Source organism: Phaseolus vulgaris, chromosome 11 (assembly GCF_000499845.2).
Source record: "Phaseolus vulgaris cultivar G19833 chromosome 11, P. vulgaris v2.0, whole genome shotgun sequence".
Taxonomy (NCBI): Eukaryota; Viridiplantae; Streptophyta; class Magnoliopsida; order Fabales; family Fabaceae; genus Phaseolus; species Phaseolus vulgaris.
The window spans coordinates 45,545,686-45,567,778 of NC_023749.2; the positions used below are offsets into that span (position 1 = coordinate 45,545,686).

Consider the following 22,093-nt stretch of genomic DNA (forward strand, 5'->3'; position numbering starts at 1 on the left):
AAAAGTGTGTGAGTGTCTGTGAGTCTACAAACAAAATGTCAGAAAAGTTCGTGCAACCAGCTATTCCAAAATTTGACGGTCATTATGATCATTGGTTAATGATGATGGAAAACTTTTTGAGAATTAAAGAGATGTGGAGTCTTGTAGACGAAGGAATACCGGAGCTGGCGATTGGAACCACGACAACGAGTGAAGCACAGAGAAAAAGCGTGGAGGAAGCCAAGCTCAAGGATTTGAAGGTTAAGAATTTTTTATTCCAGGCTATTGATAGAGAAATTCTGGAAACAATTCTTGACAATGGGACATCGAAGGCAATCTGGGTGTCGATGCGGCAAAAGTACCAAGGTTCCACAAAGGTAAAGAGGGCACAACTTCAAGCTCTGAGAAAAGAATTTGAGTTGCTTGTTATGAAAGAAGGAGAGAAGGTGGATAGCTTTCTAGGAAGAACCCTCAGTGTCGTGAACAAGATGAAATCAAATGGTGAAAACATGGAGCAAAGCACGGTGGTCAGTAAGATACTTAGATCATTGACTTCTAAATTCAATTATGTTGTATGTTCGATAGAGGAGTCAAATGATTTAAGCATCTTAACCATTGATGAACTCTGTGGAAGTCTTCTTGTTCATGAACAAAGGATGCAGGAACATCAAGTGGAGGAACAGGTGTTGAAAGTTGCTCATGATGACAGATTTGGAAGAGGAAGAGGAGGAAGAGCCTTCTTTAGAGGTGGAAGAGGAAGAGGACGTGAAAGACGGGCCCTAAACAAAGCAATTATTGAATGCTTCAAGTGTCATAAGCTTGGACATTTTCAATATGAATGTCCAGAATGGGAGAAAAAGGCAAACTATGCAGAGATGGAAGAAGAAGAGGAACTTCTGTTGATGTCACACATGGATCTGCACCATACAGGGCAAGAGGAGGTCTGGTTCTTGGATTCAGGATGTAGAAATCACATGACAGGAAACAAAGGTTGGTTCTCTAATTTAGAAGAAGGTATTTTTCAAACTGTGAAATTGGGGAATGACATGACAATGGATGTGGTAGCAAAAGGAAATGTAAGAATGCAAGTTAATGGTGTCACTCAAGTAATCTCAGATGTCTACTTTGTTCTTGAGCTTAAGAATAATCTGCTTAGCTTAGGACAACTTCAAGAAAAAGGGTCGGCAATATTGATTTAAAATGGAACATGTAAAGTATTTCACTCTAGGCAGGGTTTAATCATGCAAACTAATATGAGTGGAAATAGAATGTTTCATGTGTCAGCCACTGCAGCACCAAAGGAGACCATGTGTCTACAAACAGAGCTAGAGACAGAAAAAGAAGTTCACCTGTGGCACTACAGGTTTGGGCACCTTAATCACAAGGGTCTTACTACATTATCACAAAAACACTTGGTAGCCGGCTTACCAAATCTGAAGATCACAAAGAAGACCTGTATCATCTGCTTGACTGGAAAACAACACAGAAGATCAATCCCAAAGAAAAGCATGTGGAGAGCCTAAAGGAAACTACAACTCGTACTTGCCGACATATGCGGTCCTTTCAAGCCTTCTTCAAACAGCAACAAGAGGTATATTTTAAGCTTTATAGATGACTTCTCACGTAAAACTTGGGTTTATTTCTTACATGAGAAATCTGAAGCATTCGAAAACTTCAAGAACTACAAAATTAGCGTTGAAAAAGAAGTTGGTGAATATATTGCTTGCTTGAGAACAGATAGAGGTGGTGAATTCACCTCACATGAATTTGAATAATTCTGCAAAACTCAAGGCATTAGAAGGCAATTAACAACGACTTATACTCCTCAGCAAAACGGAGTCGCTGAGAGGAAAAATAGGACGATCGTGAATGGTGTGAGAGCTGTATTGAACGAAAGGCAAGTTCCGAAGGTATTTTGGCCAGAAGCTGTGAAATTGTGTGTGCACGTGCAAAATCAAAGTCCAACTTCAGCAATAGAAAATACAACTCCCGAAGAAGCATGGAGCAATGTGAGGCCTACGGTGGCATATTTCCGAGTCTTCGGGTGTGTGGCTCATGTTCATGTACCAGATCAAAGAAGAACCAAGCTTGAGGATATGAGTAAGATGTGTGTTTTCTTAGGAATCAGTGATGGATCAAAAGCTTACAAATTATTTGATCCTGTTTCCAAGAAAATTATTGTAAGCAAAGATGTTGTGTTCGAAGAAGAAAGAAGCTGGGATTGGGGCAGAACCGATGAAGAAAGGAAAGCTGATGTGTTAGTGTGTGAAAATGAAGATGGCAATCTTGAAGAAGAAGAAGTTGAGCAAGAAGAAGAAGTTGAACAAGAAGAAAATGAAGATGGTGGTGGCAGCTCAAGTGAGATCAGATCACCTGCAAGTGAGGACAACAACACTGCTCCAGAAAGTCTAGTTCAAGGGAGGGATATAAGAGTTAGAAGAAAACCAATATGGATGACAAACTATGTGACAGGGGCTGATTTGGCTGAAGAAGAAGAAAATCTCATGATGCTGATGGCTGAAAGCAAAAATGATCCATGCTCCTTTGAAGAAGCACACCGATGCATAAAGTGGCAAGAGGCAATGAAAGCTGAGATGGAGGCTATAGAGAAGAACAATATGTGGGAGCTAACAGATCTACCGAAAGGAGTCAAGCCAATTGGAGTTAAGTGGGTTTTCAAAACCAAACTCAACAAAAGTGGAGAAGTAGAAAAGCACAAAGCAAGACTGGTGGCAAAAGGATATGCACAACGATATAGAATCGATTACATGGAAGTTTTTGCACCATTGGCCAGACTTGATACGGTACGTCTAATTCTTGCACTTGCAGCTCAATATGAATGGGAAATATTTTAACTTGATGTGAATAGTGCATTCCTTCATGGAAAACTTGAAGAATAGGTTTTTATTGAACAACCAGAAGGGTTTATCAAAAAGGGAAAAGAAGACAAGGTTTACAGATTGAATAAGGCATTGTATGGCCTTAAACAGGCGCCAAGGGCTTGGTACAGCAAAATAGAAGCTTATTTTATACGTGAAGGGTTTGAAAAATGTTCCAGTGAACACACCTTATTTACCAAGAAAGAATGAGGTAACATACTTATTGTTAGTCTTTATGTAGATGATCTCATCTTTACTGGAGGCAATAAGAGTATGTGTGATAAATTCAAAAGCTCAATGATGAGAGAATTTTATATGTCTGACTTGGGAATGATGAGATACTTTTTGGGAATTGAAGTTATACAGAATGAAGCTGGAATATTTATTTGCCAAAAAAGATATGCTCGAGAAATCCTAGAAAGATTTGGCATGGGGAGCAGCAATTTCGTGAAGAATCCTATCATTCCCGGAACAAGACTATCAAAAGATGAGGCAGGAGATGGAATAGATACCACCATGTTTAAACAAGCAGTTGGAAGCCTCGTGTACCTCACAGCCACTCGACCAGATCTAATGTATGGAGTAAGCTTGATTGGTAGGTTCATGGCAAATCCAAAGTCATCTCATTGGCTTGCAACAAAAAGAATTTTAAGGTATATAAAAGGAACCACTGATTTTGGCATACTCTACAAAAGAGGCAGAAGAAATGCAGGTCTCGTATCTTATACAGATAGCAACTATGCTGGAGATTTGGATGACCGAAAGAGCACATCAGGTTTTGCTTTCATTATGGGGTCCGAAGCAATTTCATGGGCTTCGAAAAAGCAACCAGTAGTGAGCCTATCAACTACAGAAGCTGAATACATTGTTGTTGCACTTTGTGCTTGTCAATCTATTTGGCTTAGGAGAATATTGGAGCAACTTGGAGCTATAGAAAGAGGAAGCACGAAAATTAATTGTGACAACAACTCTACAATTCAGCTGTCCAAAAATTCTGTTTTTCATGGACGAAGCAAGCACATTGGAGTAAGATTTCATTTTCTCCGAGACATGGTAAATGATGGAGCTGTGAAGCTGAGTTTTTGTAGCTCTGAAGAAAAATTTGCTGACATAATGACAAAGCCTCTCAAATTGGAGCAATTTGTGAAGCTCCGTGGAATTCTTGGAGTAATTGATGCAGCTGAAATTTAGGCTCAATGCAGATGCATTAGCTTAAGGGAGGGAATGATAGTCAAAATTAGTTATTTATTTTATTCACGTCCTCAGTAAATCCCTAGTCTTATGGGTTCCCTATTTTCTAGGATTAGTTGCTTTTGAATTTCCTTGTAACTTGCCATGAAAAGTGGTTTTTTCTGTTTTGCTTCAGTACGTGTAAAAAAGGCTATAAAATGCCTAATGTTCATTTCAATTTGTAGTGAATTCAATTCCCTTCCAATTTTACGTGTTATTTCATTTTAGTTCATACAGTTTACAAGGAAATTCAAAAGCAACTAATCCTAGAAAATAGGGAACCAATAAGACTAGGAATTTATTGAGAATGTGAATAAAATAAATTACTAATTTTGAATATGCACCTAATTTGGTAGTGAAATAACCAAAATGCTCTTGCAAAATGACCTTAAAAAAGAAAAGAGTGTGTATAGAGAAATATTCCAAAAACTCCTTTTCCATAATATATTTTCAAATTTGAATTTTTAAAACAATTTTTTTTTTAATTTGGGAGATTTTTTTTTTCAAAATGTATTTTTTATATTTTGGATTTACTTTTTTAAGAATGAGATTTTGATTTATAAATTGAATTTTTTGAATTTTGGATTTTCAAATTCAAAATAAAAAGTAATTTTGGAAATTTGAAAAATAATAAAATGCAGGTTCAAAATTTGTATGCTACAAGAAGAATTTGCCAAATTTTTATGGTGCTATAGAACTAAGAAGTTTACTGAATGGACGGAAACTAAAAAACTTTATCTTGAAGGATAATTAGAAAAATTACAACCCTCAATACTTAATGTTTTAGAATTTAAAACCTAAAATTTAGGATTTATTGCTTAAATTCAGGTTTTTTTTTAATTTCTCAAATTCAATGGATAGCGACCTTTTTTTTTCAAATTTATAGAAATAAAAATAATGTTTTAAAATTTGGGGACCAAAATCAAAATTACTCCAAATTTAAAAGATTTGAAACAATAAATGAACTAGTTAAATTATATATAAAATAACATTAAAAAACATAATATTATTTTTAACAATACTAAAATTTATACATTTTATAAACATACTATAAAAATTATATTAGTTCATAATATTTAGATTATGGTTCAACAATAAACTACTTTTTAACAAATAACATTTCCTGAAAAAATTGACAATCTATTTTTTTAATTTTTGAGAAAATGTAATATATATTTTGTTCATGAACTTTTTCCTGATTTTCCATTTTTTTATCTATTTAACTCAACCGAATATACAATTCAAGTGGACCAGACACACTTCCTTTCATCGACTTTCCGATTGAAACAACTGATCTACTCTTACAACAAAGTATGTATGGCAAACTCTTCCTGCACTTCTTTCTGAATCTCCTAATTCGAAAAATTACTAAAGTTACCCTTCTTGGTTAGTTTTTTCGAAAATTTTATATTCCAGAAAATTTATATTTTTGTAATATCCAAAATACAAAATTTGGATTTCGATACAATATATAATGCAAAAAAAATCACAAATATTAAATTTTGGATTCTGTTATCCTAGAATCTTCAGATTCCACATTCCGAAAATGTCAATAGAATATGAAGATAATTTTGGTATTTTTCAAAGTATGTAGATGCAGATACAGGAGGAAAATATGGAGAATATGGAGGTGGAGGAAAAATTTGCCAGTGTTCTAGTAAGGATATTCTACTACAAAAAGTGAAATCCATAAAAACTCAAAATATGTTGAAAATCTACCATGACATTCTTCTATAAAAATGTGACATTACTAGCGTAAAAAATAAAAATCCTATTATTTGCAAGTCATACTAAAACATAAAAAAAAAAAAACAATTTGCAAAGAGTTTAACAAAGAACTTGGCAAAGGAAAAAAAAGATTGCTCAGTGAGTCACATTAGATATTAAAATCTTTTGGCAGTCTCCACAACAGGTTGAGGTTCACCATGGCTCTTAACAAGGTATGGACCCATTTTAACAGCTTTCTCCAACTGCATGCAAGATTACTGAATTACTAAATTGTCAATTCAACAAAAATATGGTCAACAAAAAATGAATTCTGTTACTTTGATTGATACTGTCAAATTTTGTCAGAACTGAAAGCCACTTATTGTATATTTTGAAAGTACATATCATACGATGCTGTATATGAATGAAGTATCCAAATCTAACCTTTGCATATGCATCTGTAAAAGCAGAAACACTATCAGAAAGTGTCAAAGTTTGGTATATAGCCTTGCAGCAGTTATATCGAGCTTCCATACCTGAAATGAACCAATTCAAGTGATGTTAATTCGATAGTTGGAATGAAGTAATGGAAAAACATATATCACTAATATGATTAACAACAATGTAAATTATAATGCAAACCTATTTTCGTGCTTTCAATAATTGGATTAGTCACTCTGTTTATAATATCATCTTTTGAGCATATCTCCATCAAGCACCAAGATCGGGCAACCAATCCACTTATCATTCTATAGACCTGAAAATGCATTGAACAATATTTGTTTTGGTAAGATTTTTCATGGACAATTATATACAGAAAAAACATATCAGATGATCACAGTACATATCAGAGAAAATATTTTGTTTTTCTTTTCTGATGATAAGAAATCCTGAGACATTCACTCATTTCCCCATGACACTGGATTGCTCAATTTCGGTTATTAACAATATATATTATCGTAAGTGCTTCATAATTGATTATGTTTCTGCTTTACAGCACACTGACCTTTTACATTTTACAATTTTAAAAAAACTACAGGATAAACATGTTCACCCCTACAGCAAAGTGGCAATGACATTTCCATCCAACAAAATCACCTAAACTGACTGACTTCTATAGTATATGCACCGAGGAAATATTTAAACAATTTAGCGCATATAAACTAACAACACGAAAGTTCATAATAATGTCTCACCGCTAGACGTATTTCTGCATCCTGCTGCATTACTGAAAGAAACAGACCCTGCAAATTGCATGAAATTGGTAAGATGGTAGTATTTCAACGTTTAATTAAGAAGATCTCATGCAAGACAACTCAATAAACATTGTGGACCCAACGATATTTGATTCAAGGAGGACTTAGTGCACTCGTAACTGGTTGATAAAGTCTTTCTTGAAATTCATGGAAGCAAAGACGCTCCTTCTACTGATGAGGGGCACAATCACTACTTAAGCCACAGTCACTTGTTAAGTGAGCTTCTGTAAACATATTTTTTGTAGTGTGCCTATCTGAAGATGAACTTTTCATTATGTAGCTAATATTTATCTTAAAACTATTTTCCATATAGTGCTAATACATGTTCTAAATTATATATACATATACATATATATATGTATGTATATATATGTATGCATCAAAGGAAAAAAACAAAAGTAGGTGTTCTTCAGTAAAAAAATTAATACAAATATAGAATTGATCCAGTGTAATACGCTTCTTAGTTTTTAACAAGTAGTCATGATTATGTTAGGACACACCTATAGTTAGAGAAGTTTCACATATATCCTAGTTCCTTTAATTTAAAGAGAAACCAAACCTTTAAGAGTAAAACTTCAAAATAATTAAGCAATAAAAGACATTTGAAACTAAAAAGGATGTAAAAAGGCAACCGATGGAGTCAGCTTTGAACTTCTGGCGGCTGTTTCATAAATTAAGCGTCGCAGATTTTCTTCTGCTTCAGCATTGAGTATGATATTATTCTTAGATCTGGTTTCTCCCGAGATGTTTCCGAGAGCATGTAATGCAGCCTGTGATTGCATAAGAAATCATGTAAGTTAGTAAGTTAGAACATAGAAGAGAAGCTATCAGCATATAACATCTTCTAAGTAAAATGGAATTCCGATTGTTTCTACAATCGAAAACAATTATAAATTATCCAACTAATGCAATTTCTTTTGAACTGTACCTTCTAGTGCGAGTAACAAAAAAAAAAAAAAATTGGATTACTGGATTTTTATCCTTGGTAATTATTATCACTCAGTTTGTATCTTGTAGTCTCGTGCACAGTCAAACTTAGTTAATCAAGGACTAGGCGTAGTCTCATTTATAAACGAACCAGTGTAAAAATGTAAAGCATGAATCTTTCTCATTGTTTAACTCTTTCAAATTACATATTATCACATTGTTGTCTTACACGTTAAACAAGGGGATTATTTTTACAAGATTTGTGAAAATATTTTTGATAGTGAGTCTATCAATCAAAACTGCATCTGATCAATCTTCAAACTTGAAACATTTTTTTCACCATTTCAGACGTTATTCTTGCTTATAATTGCAAAAAAAATCCAATGCATGATTCAACCCTTCCTTATGTAGTTGACCTGTTCTCACAATTATATATATAGTAAGTTGAGCAATATCGACCTATATGCTCCAACTTGACGGGTGTTATAATTATAGAAATAAGGAGTTGATCCTATATAATCAAGAATATTGTTATAATTATAGAAATAATGAACTGATCCTTTGTAATTAAGAATATATAGATTGTATTTGGAACTTTTTTATTTATTTTCGTATCATATCTTTGTTATTAGAGGATATCAAATATCCTCTATTTATTGTATTGATTTCTTTTTCTCAATATAAATAAAACACCCATGTTATTTCCGAAACATGTTTTCAACTCACCATTTCTCTCTTTCCTAGAGTTTAACACAACTGAACACAAGACAATGGGACTACGGAGCATCAAATTACAGTAGTTTAGGATATCTTAAAACACTTTGAAAAGAAAAGGAGAAGAAGAAGCTAGTTCACTAACCAATTGTTTCCCATGGCCTTGTGGTCCTTGTCGTTCAAAAGCAGCATTTATAACATGTCTTGCAGCCGGTGATGAACCTGAGAGTAAATATGTAGCTCCCTGGGTAGCTATGATCACAAAAACCATAATTAACATTCGTAGTATATAGAAAATGGAGAGGTTCTCATCAAAAGAACTATCGATAAGGAAATATAAATTGATAATGAGTGGTTTGGACATGCTACAAAATCATGTGCACACACACACACACATATATATATGATGATATTATAAATCACTTATCCAAAATATACAGATGAGTAATGGAGATAATATCTTCATTGTGAAGTTTGTTAGAGATCATACATCAACTAGAAATATGGTTAAATTATAGTATATAAGTGCAAAACTTAGCTTAAAAGTTGGTTTTGTAAGGTTGAGTTGGCTTAAAATCCACTTTCTAAGATGGCATTTGTCTATCCTAGAAAGGTTGTTGTGCCAATCGGAGCACCCTTATAAAACCACCCATAATAAATATTCTTATGGGTGAGATGTTTAAAGCTGAGGAGGGAAAGGTGAGTAAACTAAGGCACTCTATGGATTGAAACAGTCTCCTAGAACATGGTTTGGCAGGTTTACTATTATAATGAAACCATGGGGTAGAAGCAAAGCCAGTGTGACCATACACTGTTTATTAACCATTCAGCTTCAAGGGGAGTTACCGCACTAATTGTCTATGTAGATGATACAGTTGTAACATGAAAATGATCAGGGGAAAATGATCCGGCAGGAAAATGATTAGATAGGAAAGGAAGCCTTAAAATAATGTTTGATAACAAAATTTGAAATTTAGGAGTTAGGCAGATTGAAATATTTCTTGCTCATTTAAGTGCCCATTCCCATCTTGGTATTTTCATCTCCCAATAAAACTATGTGTTGGATTTATTGGCTGATATTGGTCAATTAGGATGCAAACAAATAGAGACACCTGTTGAACATAATCACAAACTTGGAGAATCAATTGAAGATGTAAAGCTATGGATATGGATAGACAATCTTATCAAAGGTTGGTCAGAAACTTGATCTACTTGTCTCACACTAGGCCCGACATGTGTATGCTGTAGGGGTTGTAAGTCAGTTCATGCATAATCCAAAGGAAACTCATCTCATAGATGTTTATCGCATTCTACAGTACTTGAAAGGAACCCCTGGAAAAAGAATTATATTTACAGAGGGGAATGAGATGATATTAGAAGCCTACACAAACGCTGACAATGCATGTTCCATAGACAACAGAAGATCTATCTCCGAATATCACTTTTCTTTAAGGAAATTTAGTCACTTAGAGGAGTAAGAAACAAAATGTTGTGGTTGGATCAAGTACAAAGGCATTTTAGACCCATAGCCTTAGGGATTACTGAAATACAATGGTTAAAGATAATTTTAGAAGACTCAAAGATTGATTGGAAAAAAACTTGAGATTGTATTGTGATAATAAGTCAGTAATAAATATTGTGCATAATCTAGTGAAACATGATAGAACTAGGCATGTTGAAGTAGATAGACACTTCATAAAGGAGAAATTGGATAATGGGACAATATGTACACAATTTGTATCCTCTAAAAAATAAACTTGTAGATGTATAGAAAAAAGGGCTAAGTGGTGCTATGCTACACTTCAGTCTATTTTTGGCAAGTTCCAGATGGATGACATCAACTCACCAACTTGCGGGGGAATGTCATAATCCCTTGATTTTTGCTGCAGATAATATTTCCTTGTACAATTTTAATTACATAATTAGGAGATTTAATTGCATTCCATAATTAGGAGGATAATTAGGTGAATTAATAGGCTGAAAGTGTATTTTATATTTATTGTACAAGATCATTGATCTTGAATTGTAGGGATTGACTATATCCATCATAAATTAGGATTTTCCGTTATTAAGTTTTTGTACATTTAAGAACAATTGCTTCTCTATGAACATCATTAGAAACAACTTTTCTGAAATTTTATATTACTTCACTGTTCATTTATTAATTTCTGTATTTGGCTTAAAATTATAAATCTTAATTATTAATTAAGTGATTTTTTTATGTTTGAGCATTTATATATGTATTACAAATTATTAAATATTTATAAAATTCATAACGGCGGTCAGCCCACTATCTTACCATAGCGCTTTTTTTTAATTAGATGGGTCTTTAATTATGAGTGATTTTTTTTATGTATGAGAATTATATATATATATATATATATTAAAATTATTTTATATTTATAAAATTCATTATAGCAGTCAGCCCATTATCTGTCTTACCATAGTGCTTTTTTGGGTTCACTTTGTCTTGTTATCTGAGATTGATAACTATGAGCACAAGACAAATAATTTAATCAACTAAAATCAGTTTTCCTACTTGATACAAAAAAAAAATGTGCTAAAAAGTAGGCGATGATAATATGACACACTTACATGATCCTATATGACCAAATGATTCAAGTGCAGTTTCACATTCATCTATATCTGAAGGATCCAATGACTGTAGTCTACCGTCAATAGATGCAATAACAGCTTTAACACCTGAATTTATCAATTTAATAGCACAACAAATATACAAAAGTTAACAGTTTCATAACAAATTATCAAATTGTGTGGAAAGCATATGAACACTTCGAAAATGAAGAGAAACAACCCCTGCAAGGTAGCATCATATTAATAGTTTCTTGGTCTTTGATAACAAGTATCAAATTGTGAAACACATCATGTGTGTAGACAGCCAATTGATAAATAATATCAAACCAGCAAGTGACCCATCAGATTTGCAACAAAACCTAGTTTCAGCTACATGGATTGAAGGTTTTTGAATCTTTTGTCTGAAGTTGAAATCAATTTCAAATATCTTCCAACAAATAACAGAGAGAAATGGATAACAGTACAACACTTACAAGGTTCGTCTGTGAAGGAGTATATAATGTCCTTGGACACTAGCCTTCCACATATCATCATTGCTCTTGATCTTAAAATTGATTCCACAGAATTGTTGCTAGCCTCAAGAAAAAGGGATGTCCGTTTTTATCAGGCAAACAACTTCCATAACATCCATTAGATGAATAATTTCTTTTCTAGAAGATCATAAATGGTTACCTAATTATTGACGAAAGCAATTCATAGAGGCTAGTCTTTGACAAAAATTCTGTACTATGTTCAATCGCTGACAACTGCATCCAATGCACACAAAATGAGATGTATACATGTGCATGTAATGCAAAACAGAGAAGAGCAAAACAACTGATATATTTGCATCCTTAATTTGGCATCTGTTACATGTTTAATGGGATCATTCTGGCTTGGTTTATCTTGGAATCACTTTTGCATGCAATCACTTTAAAATTCAGTTTATATGGACGGGGAGGATTGTAATTGAGTGAAAATGTTTGGGAACAAACAATTTAGTCACCCATTACAAAAGGGTAATAGAGAAAAGCTTTTGAGTGAAAGGGGGTCAGTTCAAAATTGTCTATAAATTAAACCAAACATGCTTTTTTCTCTCACAATACAAATAATCAAACATATAGTCTAACCAGGAAAATAACTTTTAACAATTAATAATGGGACCTAGTATGATGTTTGACATGATTGTTAACCTCCTAGTTTTCATGAAAAATGTTAGGAGTAACGGGCTTAGCCCATCTTTTGCATTTTTCTTATTTATAAATACACATACACAACACTGTGCTCAATACACAAGGGATTAATCCTATGCCTCTTTTATTTTATTTTACGAAAAACAATCAATTTTCTGTCACTAGTACTTAAACACCCAAAGCAAAGTGGGGGAGGGGTACTAGTAACACTCTTATAGGATAAAATTTATTGAAAACTTCAAAATTATGAAAGTTGTTCACTAAATAGGTGAGACCTACAGAATTTTATGACTTCAAATAAATTAAACCAATAAGTGGGAGTGTGTTAAAAGAGTGTATTAGATAGTGTGTTCTAACCTTTTCTTGTCCTGTAGATATATCGTTTATATTATAATAAAGTAACTAAATACAGTGAATGCATGCCCATGTAAAAGAATAATTATACATCTTTAAAATCAGTGATAAAGAGAGGAGGGAATAGTAACCTCATATAGAAGCTCCAAAACATTTAAAGTTACAAGGGTATCATCCGCATTTCTGAGTTCTGCTTCCAACAATTTAAGTAGATTTAAGCTATAAACAATAGATGCTGCCGACCTTGATACAGAAAAAAGATTCACCACTAATGCCAGTACACGAACTCGACCCTAAATCAGAACAGTTAAAAGTTATACAATAGCAAATTAAGTCCATTATCCATAAGGTGTGAAGAATAAACCTAGATTATGCATTTTAAATGGGAAACACCAAAATTCTACCTTTTAATTGTTTTGTAACATTAATGAATAATGATAATCGAATGTTAATAATTAAGTGAATATATCACAAAATCTTTCTTGTACGTGAATGACAAACAGATTACATACATATTTACAAAATGTTTTTTATTCTGAACATTCTTTGTGAAGTGCTTTTATACCTAACATTCTTTATAAAATGCTTAGAGGAAAGAATTGTTTCCCCTGTAATGTTGTATTAAAATAGTTGATTATCATTATTTCTTGTAGAATTTTTATATAAAGCTGCTTTTCTGGTGTAGCTAGCTTAAGGGTTAAAGTGTCATGTTGTAGACTTTTCTTTTATCTTGTACTTGTAGTCGCCTATATATTTAACTTCAAAGGATTAATTTGAAAGAAAGAATATTTTCATTCAATTGATTGATTTGAAAGAGTACATCAGCCTCTACATATAGAGAACTCTAACCCTAAAGTAATGAAGTAATGATTACAAATAGATCTCTAGAATCTTCTAACAGCTTCTAGTAGTACACTTAATATCCTACTAACAACACTCCCCTTTAAGCTGGTGAATGGATATCTATCATTCCCGACCTGCATGTGAGATAATGAAATTGTTCAGTGGGAAGACCTTTTGTAAATAGATCTACTAACGGAAGCCTATATGAGATGTAAGAAGTAGTGATAAGGCCACTGTCCAATTTCTCGTTAATAAAGTGTCGATTCATCTCTACATGCTTGATTCTAACATGTTGAACTGGATTGTGAGCAATGCTCATGGTTGACTTATTATCACAATAAAGAATCCTAGGCTTTTCCCTTGCCACTTTAAGTTGAAAAAGAAGTATTTGCCATTCAAACTTAGATTGAACACCCAAAGACTCATGGATTCTCTCAATAAGCCCTCTTTTGGTAATTGCTCTCCAACCACGATTGGTAAGAATTTCCAATGCTACAAGAAATTAAAAAGGATGCCTCATTGAAGAAAAGAAGGTTGAATAGTCTTGAAGAAATTGATGGTGACACAGTAAAAATAGTAGCAAGATATTTAAAAATAAAGGAAAGGATAAATCTAGTGATGGTGTTCAAGCTACTCTAAATCAATTATACAATGTGATAAAGAAAAAGTTGATGCTCAAGTTGCTGAGTTTTTCTACACAAGTGTCATACCATTCAATGTTGTTAGAAATCCAGCATTTGCCAATATGTGTGAGATGATTGGGATATAAGGTGTTGGCTATAAACCTCCATCATATCATGATGTGAGATAGAAGCTTTTGATACAAGCAATGTAAAAAACTGATCTACTCCTTCAAGAGTACAAGGATGAATGGAAGAGAACAAGTTGCACGATTATGTATGATGGGTGGACAATTATGTCTCATGGGTGGACATATAAGAAAAGACATTCAATTTGTAATTTTTCAGAGATTACTCTTAAAGGAATTGTGTTTCTTTATTCATTGAATACCTCAGATATCTCAAAAATTGCTGAGAAAGTATTTAAAATGTTGGATGATGCTATAGAATTTGTTGGAGAGGAAAATGTAGTGCAAGTGGTTACTAATAATGCAAAAATTTCAAGATAGTTGGAGAATTATTGATGCAAAAACGAGAGCTTTTATATTGGAATCCATGTGATGTCAATTGTATTGATTTAATCTTGAAGATTTTGAGAAGCATTTGAAGGTCCATGAAGTAACTATCAATAAAGGAAGAAGGATCACCACCTACATTTATGGTAGAACAATGCTAATTAGCATGTTGCAAAAGTTTACAAAGGGAAGAGAGTTGATAAGGTCAGGAATGACTAGATTGGCCACAAGTTACTTGACTCTAGCTTGTCTTAATGAAATGAAAGCATCATTGATAAGCATGTTTAGCTCTGAAAAGTGGAAAACAAGAAAGTTTGGAACTTCACAGGAAGGGAGAAAAGTTCAATATGTAGAATTAGAGAGTTGGTTTTGGAAGAACGTAACTACATGCTAAAAAGTTGTGGCCCCTCTTACGGTAGTCCTTCGATTGGTGGATTAGGATACAAAACCTGCAGTGGGATTTATATATGAGGAGATGGATTGTGCAAAAGAGAAGATTAAATGCAACTTCAATAATATTAGGAAAAGGTAATATTTCTAAACTCCCCTCTCTCCTTAATAGTTCTCATATACCTATATTTCGCTTAATGCATTTGTCAATTCTGTTACACAACCTACTGCCACGTCAGCCCCTCTCTTTCCTTCTTTGTTCCTCCTAACATAGACCCTCCAAACCTTGGGCCTTCCCTCTAAATCTAAGCCCACACGTCCAGTCCTATCTCACTCAAGTGGCAGAAGTTTCTTCAAATTTACTCTCAAATCCAATGAAGCAAAATCATTTGCTAAAGATTTACCATGTATTCAAGGTAGATCCCATAGTTTACATGTTAATATATTCAATGAAAAATACAAATCCATGCATAACAGATAAGTTACCATACCAGTGATGAACATTGTGATGCTATAAGCTCGAGATCTGTCTCACCTACTTTGCCAGATGGAAAGATAATTTCCTACAATAGCATAGCATGTCAGCATGCAATCATGAAGGAGATGGTTCAACTACTTTCCTTTCATATAAGTGAAAGACATTTATGTGACGTAAAAAAAGAGTTTGCTTACCATGCCTTCAGGAAAACCAGCTAACTTTTGTATTGCATCTGTTGCTACAGCTGCCACTTGCTCATCGCTGCATGTGTGAGAAGATATGAAATCAAAAGAGCTATTATGTTAGAGAACTATGAAAAACAGTGTACTTAAATTATTAGCCAGCAAACAGATCTAACCAAAGATATGTAAAATATAAAGTAAGGACAAGTAATTACAGAACCCTCTTAAAATGCATCCCTGACCACTGTATAAAAAGGGTCCTTTACTGGAATCCTGGTTTACTTCTAAATGTTAAACTAGTCTCAACTCTCAATCCCACATCAAGAAATATTACCTCTAACCCGCACAACCTGGCCTTGCAACAAAATAGCAACTAGTATGTACAAGAATTGTTGGTTTTACATTATCATACATAAAGACAGAGGAAGTCGTGCTTAATAAACAAAGTACCATCAGATCAGTAATAAATAATCTCATGTGAGTTCCCAGTAGACATAAGATTACATCCGATTACTAGAATCTCATATAATATCTCCTAGATGTCAGGGTAACCAACAATTACATGTTTTAACCCTCTTTTATAAATTACCAATATCAACCTTTCTTTCATAAGTTTCAATCCAATTTCTTATTATAATTCAGATCTCAGATTCGTCCATATCTTATATTATGTCATCTTAAACAATTAGAAATGAAAAATGCATGAAATGTCAAGCACCTCTTTGGTCTGAATTCTTAACTAATGCGCCTATAAGTGGCAATAAATTACTCGATCAAGCCATAACCCTTACCTATTTGTAGGTAATGTGATAATCAACATAATCATGTTATTGCAACAAACACTTCAGCAAATCAAGAATCATAAGGAACTCAAAATGCTTTCTCTACTCACCCCTTTATGATGCAATCAAGCAAAAGAGGATATATGTTGAAATCTTTAATTAGATGAGCACTAGCGGCAACTTTGTCATCATTGTCAATATTCTCCAGAAGGCGACTGACCTAAAAGTTGTTACCATGTCAATAAAAGGTATATTACTGAAAAAAGTGATACATAAGTAGTAATTTGCATATGTAAGAATATCTAGCCAAAATTATTTTCATATGTAAATTTGTAGAAAATAGGAATATTTTAGAAGATAAGAACTTCTTTAACCCTTGGGCCTAGAAGTATGGATACTGCTTAAAGCCTCAAACTCACTCTCTACCTTGTGCTGAAAGTAAATTTTATTTTGAACTTGGACCTCACTTTTAAAGGCTCCTGATATCATCATGTCACATACTAACTATCTTAACAGCTTAATCTATAAGGTAAAGCTCCAAGATTGGTTGTATATTTCTACACATGTGCACACATACTCAAGAACGGGCCATTGGCAGCCCACATAAGTTATTTTTGAGGATTGGCTAAATAGAATTTGCAAAGATGTATGTACAGAAAAAATAAAGTACACTCCATTAAACATAAAATATTTATCTTTATTGGTGGGGTTGAGGGTGATGAATCCTCATTGCTCATGCAAGAGAAGGATTTAAACAAACTTGGCATATATAAAGCATATCCACGTACTGTTTTGCAAGATAAGGATCTGACTGCTTGAGATTCTGCCTGCAGACCAACTTGAACAAAAGGCTGAACCAAAATTATAATGCAAAACAATAAGAATAACCATTACAATAATAACATAATTAAATAGGAGAATAATACAGAACTTTATGTATGCAGAGTGAAAATTGTTCGCTAATGATACAAATGTCCTATTCCCATAATACTGAACATTATATGAAGATAGAAAATGATTATATAAATTAAAAATAGAACTAATATCCAATATTTTAAATCGTAATGGATGAAAAGACTTGGAACAAACATTCAATTCCCCGTAGATATCATAATGACCAATTAACTCATACTGAGAGAGAAAGAAACTCTAGTTCAATCAGTTATTCAGTGCATAAGAAAGAGAAACAACACTTAAGTCAATTATTTATTTCTTGCTCATTTTTGTGAATTAACTTTCTTAAAAAATAATCTAACTAAAACAATAAACAGATAAGATTTTGGAAAAACAAACTATACAAGTTTTAAAAAAATATAGTTTACTTGGACAGTGAGCAAACCATATTCCACTAACAATTTAGAAATAAAAAATAGAATGAATGAGCTAAGAGAGTATATTACAAACCATATACTGCGGGATCAAAGAAGCTCCCAACTTAGTATTGAATAGCTTTTCAAGGCATGCAACAAGAGTATTTTCTAGGTCAGGCACGTCAAACTTAGTCTGTAATGCACTGCAAAATTAACGAGAAAATCAGGAGAAAATTTCTCCAGAAGAATGTATTATGTCATTGAATCAAGACTGAACACCACCCCAACTTTATTTCGTGACCAAGAACAGAATTTAACAAAAAAAAATCTAGAAGACTAAATCATACAGTACAGACATAATTAGACATGCAAATTAGTTCTCCACTGATCTAGATTCTAGAACTAAATCGTTTTTTTAAATAGGTGAAAGGACTTCATATGTCAAAGCACAATAATGTACCAAAGAGAACAACGAGTTTTATATTTATAATCAAAATGCTTTCAATTCAAGTCAAGAAGACTCTGAATGCACACAAGTCTTAATCATGTAAAACCTGAACCCCCAGCAAAGTTCAACATATAAATTTCCATTTTGTTCAGACACTAATACTTACTTTCATTTTTTGAAGAACATTCCTATGCATAAACTCACAAATCCCCCCATTTTAAACCAAGTAAACACTCCAATAAGCAGCAAAGCATAAAACGGGGAAAAGGGTAGAACATAAGTGAGAAAAGGAAGCAAACTTGATAATGAGTGTGAGAGGGAAGCGACTCAGAAATTCCCTAGCGGAATCATCGCTTTGCGCCCCTAAAATCGAACCAATGTCACTCAGAAAGTGAAAAAGATTAATAATGAAAGAGAAGGGAAGTGAAAGAACAGGTAAATTAGCAACCTGGGTAGTGACTAAAATCAGAAGCTGCTTGGAGAAGTTGAGATAGATCACCCATTGCGTGAGTCGCACAGAGTCTGAAGCAGAAACGAGAAATAAGAGGGAAAAAAGAAAGAGAAAAGGAGAAGCGGTGGCAAATGGTGTTCTACGTGTTAAGCAAGCAAATATATTGTTTTGTATAGTACAAGATTGTTGATCGTGAATTAAAACATTATTTATGATTATTGTAATTTAGTTTTTGAACTTTAAATTTTAATATTTTTAAATTTTAAATTTTAATAATTTTATGAATTTATGAAAAATATGCATATATATAATTAATATAGTAAAAAATATTTTTGAAAATACATAATTAATTTTTAAAAAATTGAGAAAAATAAGGAATGCAGGTGATCTATCTCCTCAGAGAAGATATGCTAGGAGGGGTCTCTATGTAGATGGAGGATATTTGAGTATTTATTTTTAAAAATGCATAATTGATTTTTTAAAAATTGAATGTAAAATTTAATAGTGACAATAAAAAGCAATAAATCTGGATTTAGAGTAAATTAAATGACAAGATCATATATTAGTAACTACAAAATTTTAATTTTTTATTTTAAAAATTAAGTTTTATTATTTCTTGATAGATATTTTACTTATAAGAAGTTATGTGTGTTAGACTAAGAAGTCGTTTAGATAAAAGCAAATAAAACATTTTTAAGATAAAGACATGTCACAAATAGATAAGGTATGTATTAAAAAAAAAATTATCATAAAGCATCTATGCTACCAAATGTACAAAGTTATATATATGTTTTACAAAACAGTATGGATGTATATATTTCCTCCCTTTTTGTTATAAACAAAAGGTTGAGAATCTTGGACGTCACGGCGGAGGCAAGTGAAGGTGGTGGTAGACGGTGGTGGTTTGGTGGGTGTGAAGGTGAAAGTTGGTCACTTTTTTGAGTTAGTGGTGCAACTTGCAAGGGAGAGGGGTTTGGGTGGTGAGTGGCATTGGTGGCGACGATTGTTGTAGACCCATCAGTTTGAAGCATGTTTTATAACTCATAAATGTTGTCATGTTGCTCATCTTTTGTGATTGGTGTGTTTCAAAGTCGTTGAATATGGTCTCAACTATTTTAACTGTGGCCAATTGATGGGTTGGCGTAGTAACAACAAGTGTCATAAATTTTAGAAACATATCGTGAAAGAGTTTTGTTTCAACATTTTGTCTTAGGTTTTGCTTCTGCATCAGCTTTGGCTTTGGCTTTTGTTTCATCTTAAACTTGCTTAGCCTCCAAACAAGTTGCAAGTTAGAACATAAGTATTTTTTAGACTTTAGGCACTCCTGGCTAAAAACAACCCAAGTATTTGGAACTCAGTCATTCTTAGCTAATAACCTTGATATGTTTTGGAATGCAACCACTATTAGCTAAACAACCTAGAGTATTATTTGAAATGCAACCACTCTTAGCTAAACAACTAGGGTTGATAAAAAAGGTGTGATATAAGAGAACACATGTCTTTTTGCTTTCTAGAAAGAGGATTAACATATTTTGATGTATACAAAGGATTAACTCTCTTCTAGGTTACTATTGAATAAACAATGTTCTTACAAAGCTTTTAGAACACAAAAGGATTTGAGCTTAGATTTCAACAATCTTTTGATACTTCAGATTCATGTTCTTTTCTTCTTAAAAGGTAGCTTTATATAGAGCATAGAAGAAAGATTTGTTGCAAATCCTTTTTCTAGTCATTAAGATCTTCAAACTCAGATAACCATTTTCTTGCATCGGAACAAGCGAGAATGTAGAGATGCATTAACTGCACTCCATGCAACATTAAATGCTTATCTCATTTTCAAACAACATCTCGATAACTAATAATACTTATCAACCCTAGGTTACATACCTTTTTACTCAAATGGAAGTAAAAGTAGAGACTGTACGCACCAAATAGCTTTACCAAAATTGAAAAAAAGATTGTGTCAGGATGGTTGTTGATATCAAAAAGCTTTAGGTCATAAACCCTAAACCCTAAACATTTATTGCAACACGAAAGAAGCTTGAAGGATTCTCTAAGTACAACATCAACTTAACACTCTGTGCTTATCATCTTATCAAGATTTTAGTTATTAGACGAAGCAAAATACTACAAGATGTATATCGTCTGCCAGGCGAAGCCCTTGCGTCTTAAATGATCTATTATGCATAAATTGTTGGAAAATAATATATGGCTAAGCTAAAGGTTTTGAAAACTTTTTGAAAAGATTTATAAATTTTCTTAAACTCTTTTGAAAAATTGATCTTTTAGAAAACTGAATGCTATTGATTGTGGAATGAATATTGATAAAGATTACACATACAATTTATACAACAATAACAATATAAAAAGTCAATAACGATAACTCCTGCCTCTTTAACCGTCCCTTCAACAGGTGCTTCGACTCCAACCTCAACCAAAATTGCCACATCCTCCTAGGATTACTTTGAGAGCATTTTACCAAACAACAAAAGAGAGCACAAAACTAAAAACAAATTGAACTCAAAGGTTTTGTGATACAATGCTACAAATACAATATTTTTTTTTGTTACTCCTTCACTTTGTCAAGTTTTCTTTCTTTCAAATTTGTCTTGATTTTTCACTTGTAGCTCTCTCCAAGTAAGCCCTCGATTTATGTCTTAGTCATGAAATATCAAATAAGAATTTTAACTTCATAACTTCCAAGTCCAAACCTCACACAAGAAGAATTTCACTAAAAGGGGTCAAGAAGTAATTTCAAGAAAAGTTCAATTAAAATTGCTAAACTCAAATTGGAATTAATATGACAACAACAAGGAGTGTTTTCAATAAACAAATCAACAAATAAAGATGGAAAAACAGTAAGCACACAAATTGAAAACCTAAAGAAAAGCACTAGAATAGATTGAATAAAACAAACAAAAAATCACTAAGAATGGTTCTGGCATAATTGATTCAAGAAATTATTTAAATATTTTCAGATTGAATTTTTTTCCCAAATTTTTACCAGAGATTGCTAACACAATAGGTAATGTTCTAAAAAAAATTCAGCTCAAAATACGCACTGAATTAATGCCAGTAAATTTAAGGCTGAGAGCAAATTTCTCAGTTTGTTCAGTTTTTTTTCAGCACTGACATCCTGACTTTTATCATTTATCATTTTTTTCTACTACAAATTTAGATGTGCTTTTATAACTGGAGATAAAAATACATACTGAACTTCTCACATAAAAATTTGCACACCATTTGAATGTGTATATAACT

General features: G+C 32.9%; 1 protein-coding gene across 3 annotated transcripts; it reads right to left on the reverse strand.

Moving 5' to 3' along the window:
* Positions 1 to 5,740: 5,740 nt before the first annotated feature.
* LOC137825932 (uncharacterized) lies at positions 5,741 to 19,017 on the reverse strand. Of its 3 annotated transcripts, XM_068631748.1 has the most exons (17): positions 18,830 to 19,017; positions 18,681 to 18,744; positions 18,028 to 18,136; positions 17,412 to 17,474; positions 16,734 to 16,843; positions 15,854 to 15,920; positions 15,673 to 15,744; positions 12,945 to 13,106; positions 11,960 to 12,033; positions 11,761 to 11,858; positions 11,288 to 11,395; positions 8,838 to 8,944; positions 7,684 to 7,821; positions 6,992 to 7,039; positions 6,438 to 6,552; positions 6,240 to 6,331; positions 5,741 to 6,058 (listed from the first exon to the last, which is right to left on the reverse strand). In XM_068631748.1, exons 1-17 carry the CDS (start codon positions 18,882 to 18,884, stop codon positions 5,972 to 5,974), a joined length of 1,569 nt encoding a protein of 522 aa, XP_068487849.1. In that variant the 5' UTR covers positions 18,885 to 19,017; the 3' UTR covers positions 5,741 to 5,971. The 3 variants fall into 3 exon arrangements, with proteins under 3 accessions (XP_068487849.1, XP_068487856.1, XP_068487865.1); XM_068631755.1 differs by lacking the exon at positions 11,288 to 11,395 and having other exon boundaries at positions 18,830 to 18,988; XM_068631764.1 differs by lacking the exon at positions 18,681 to 18,744 and having other exon boundaries at positions 18,830 to 18,975.
* Between the last annotated feature and the right edge of the window lie 3,076 nt (positions 19,018 to 22,093).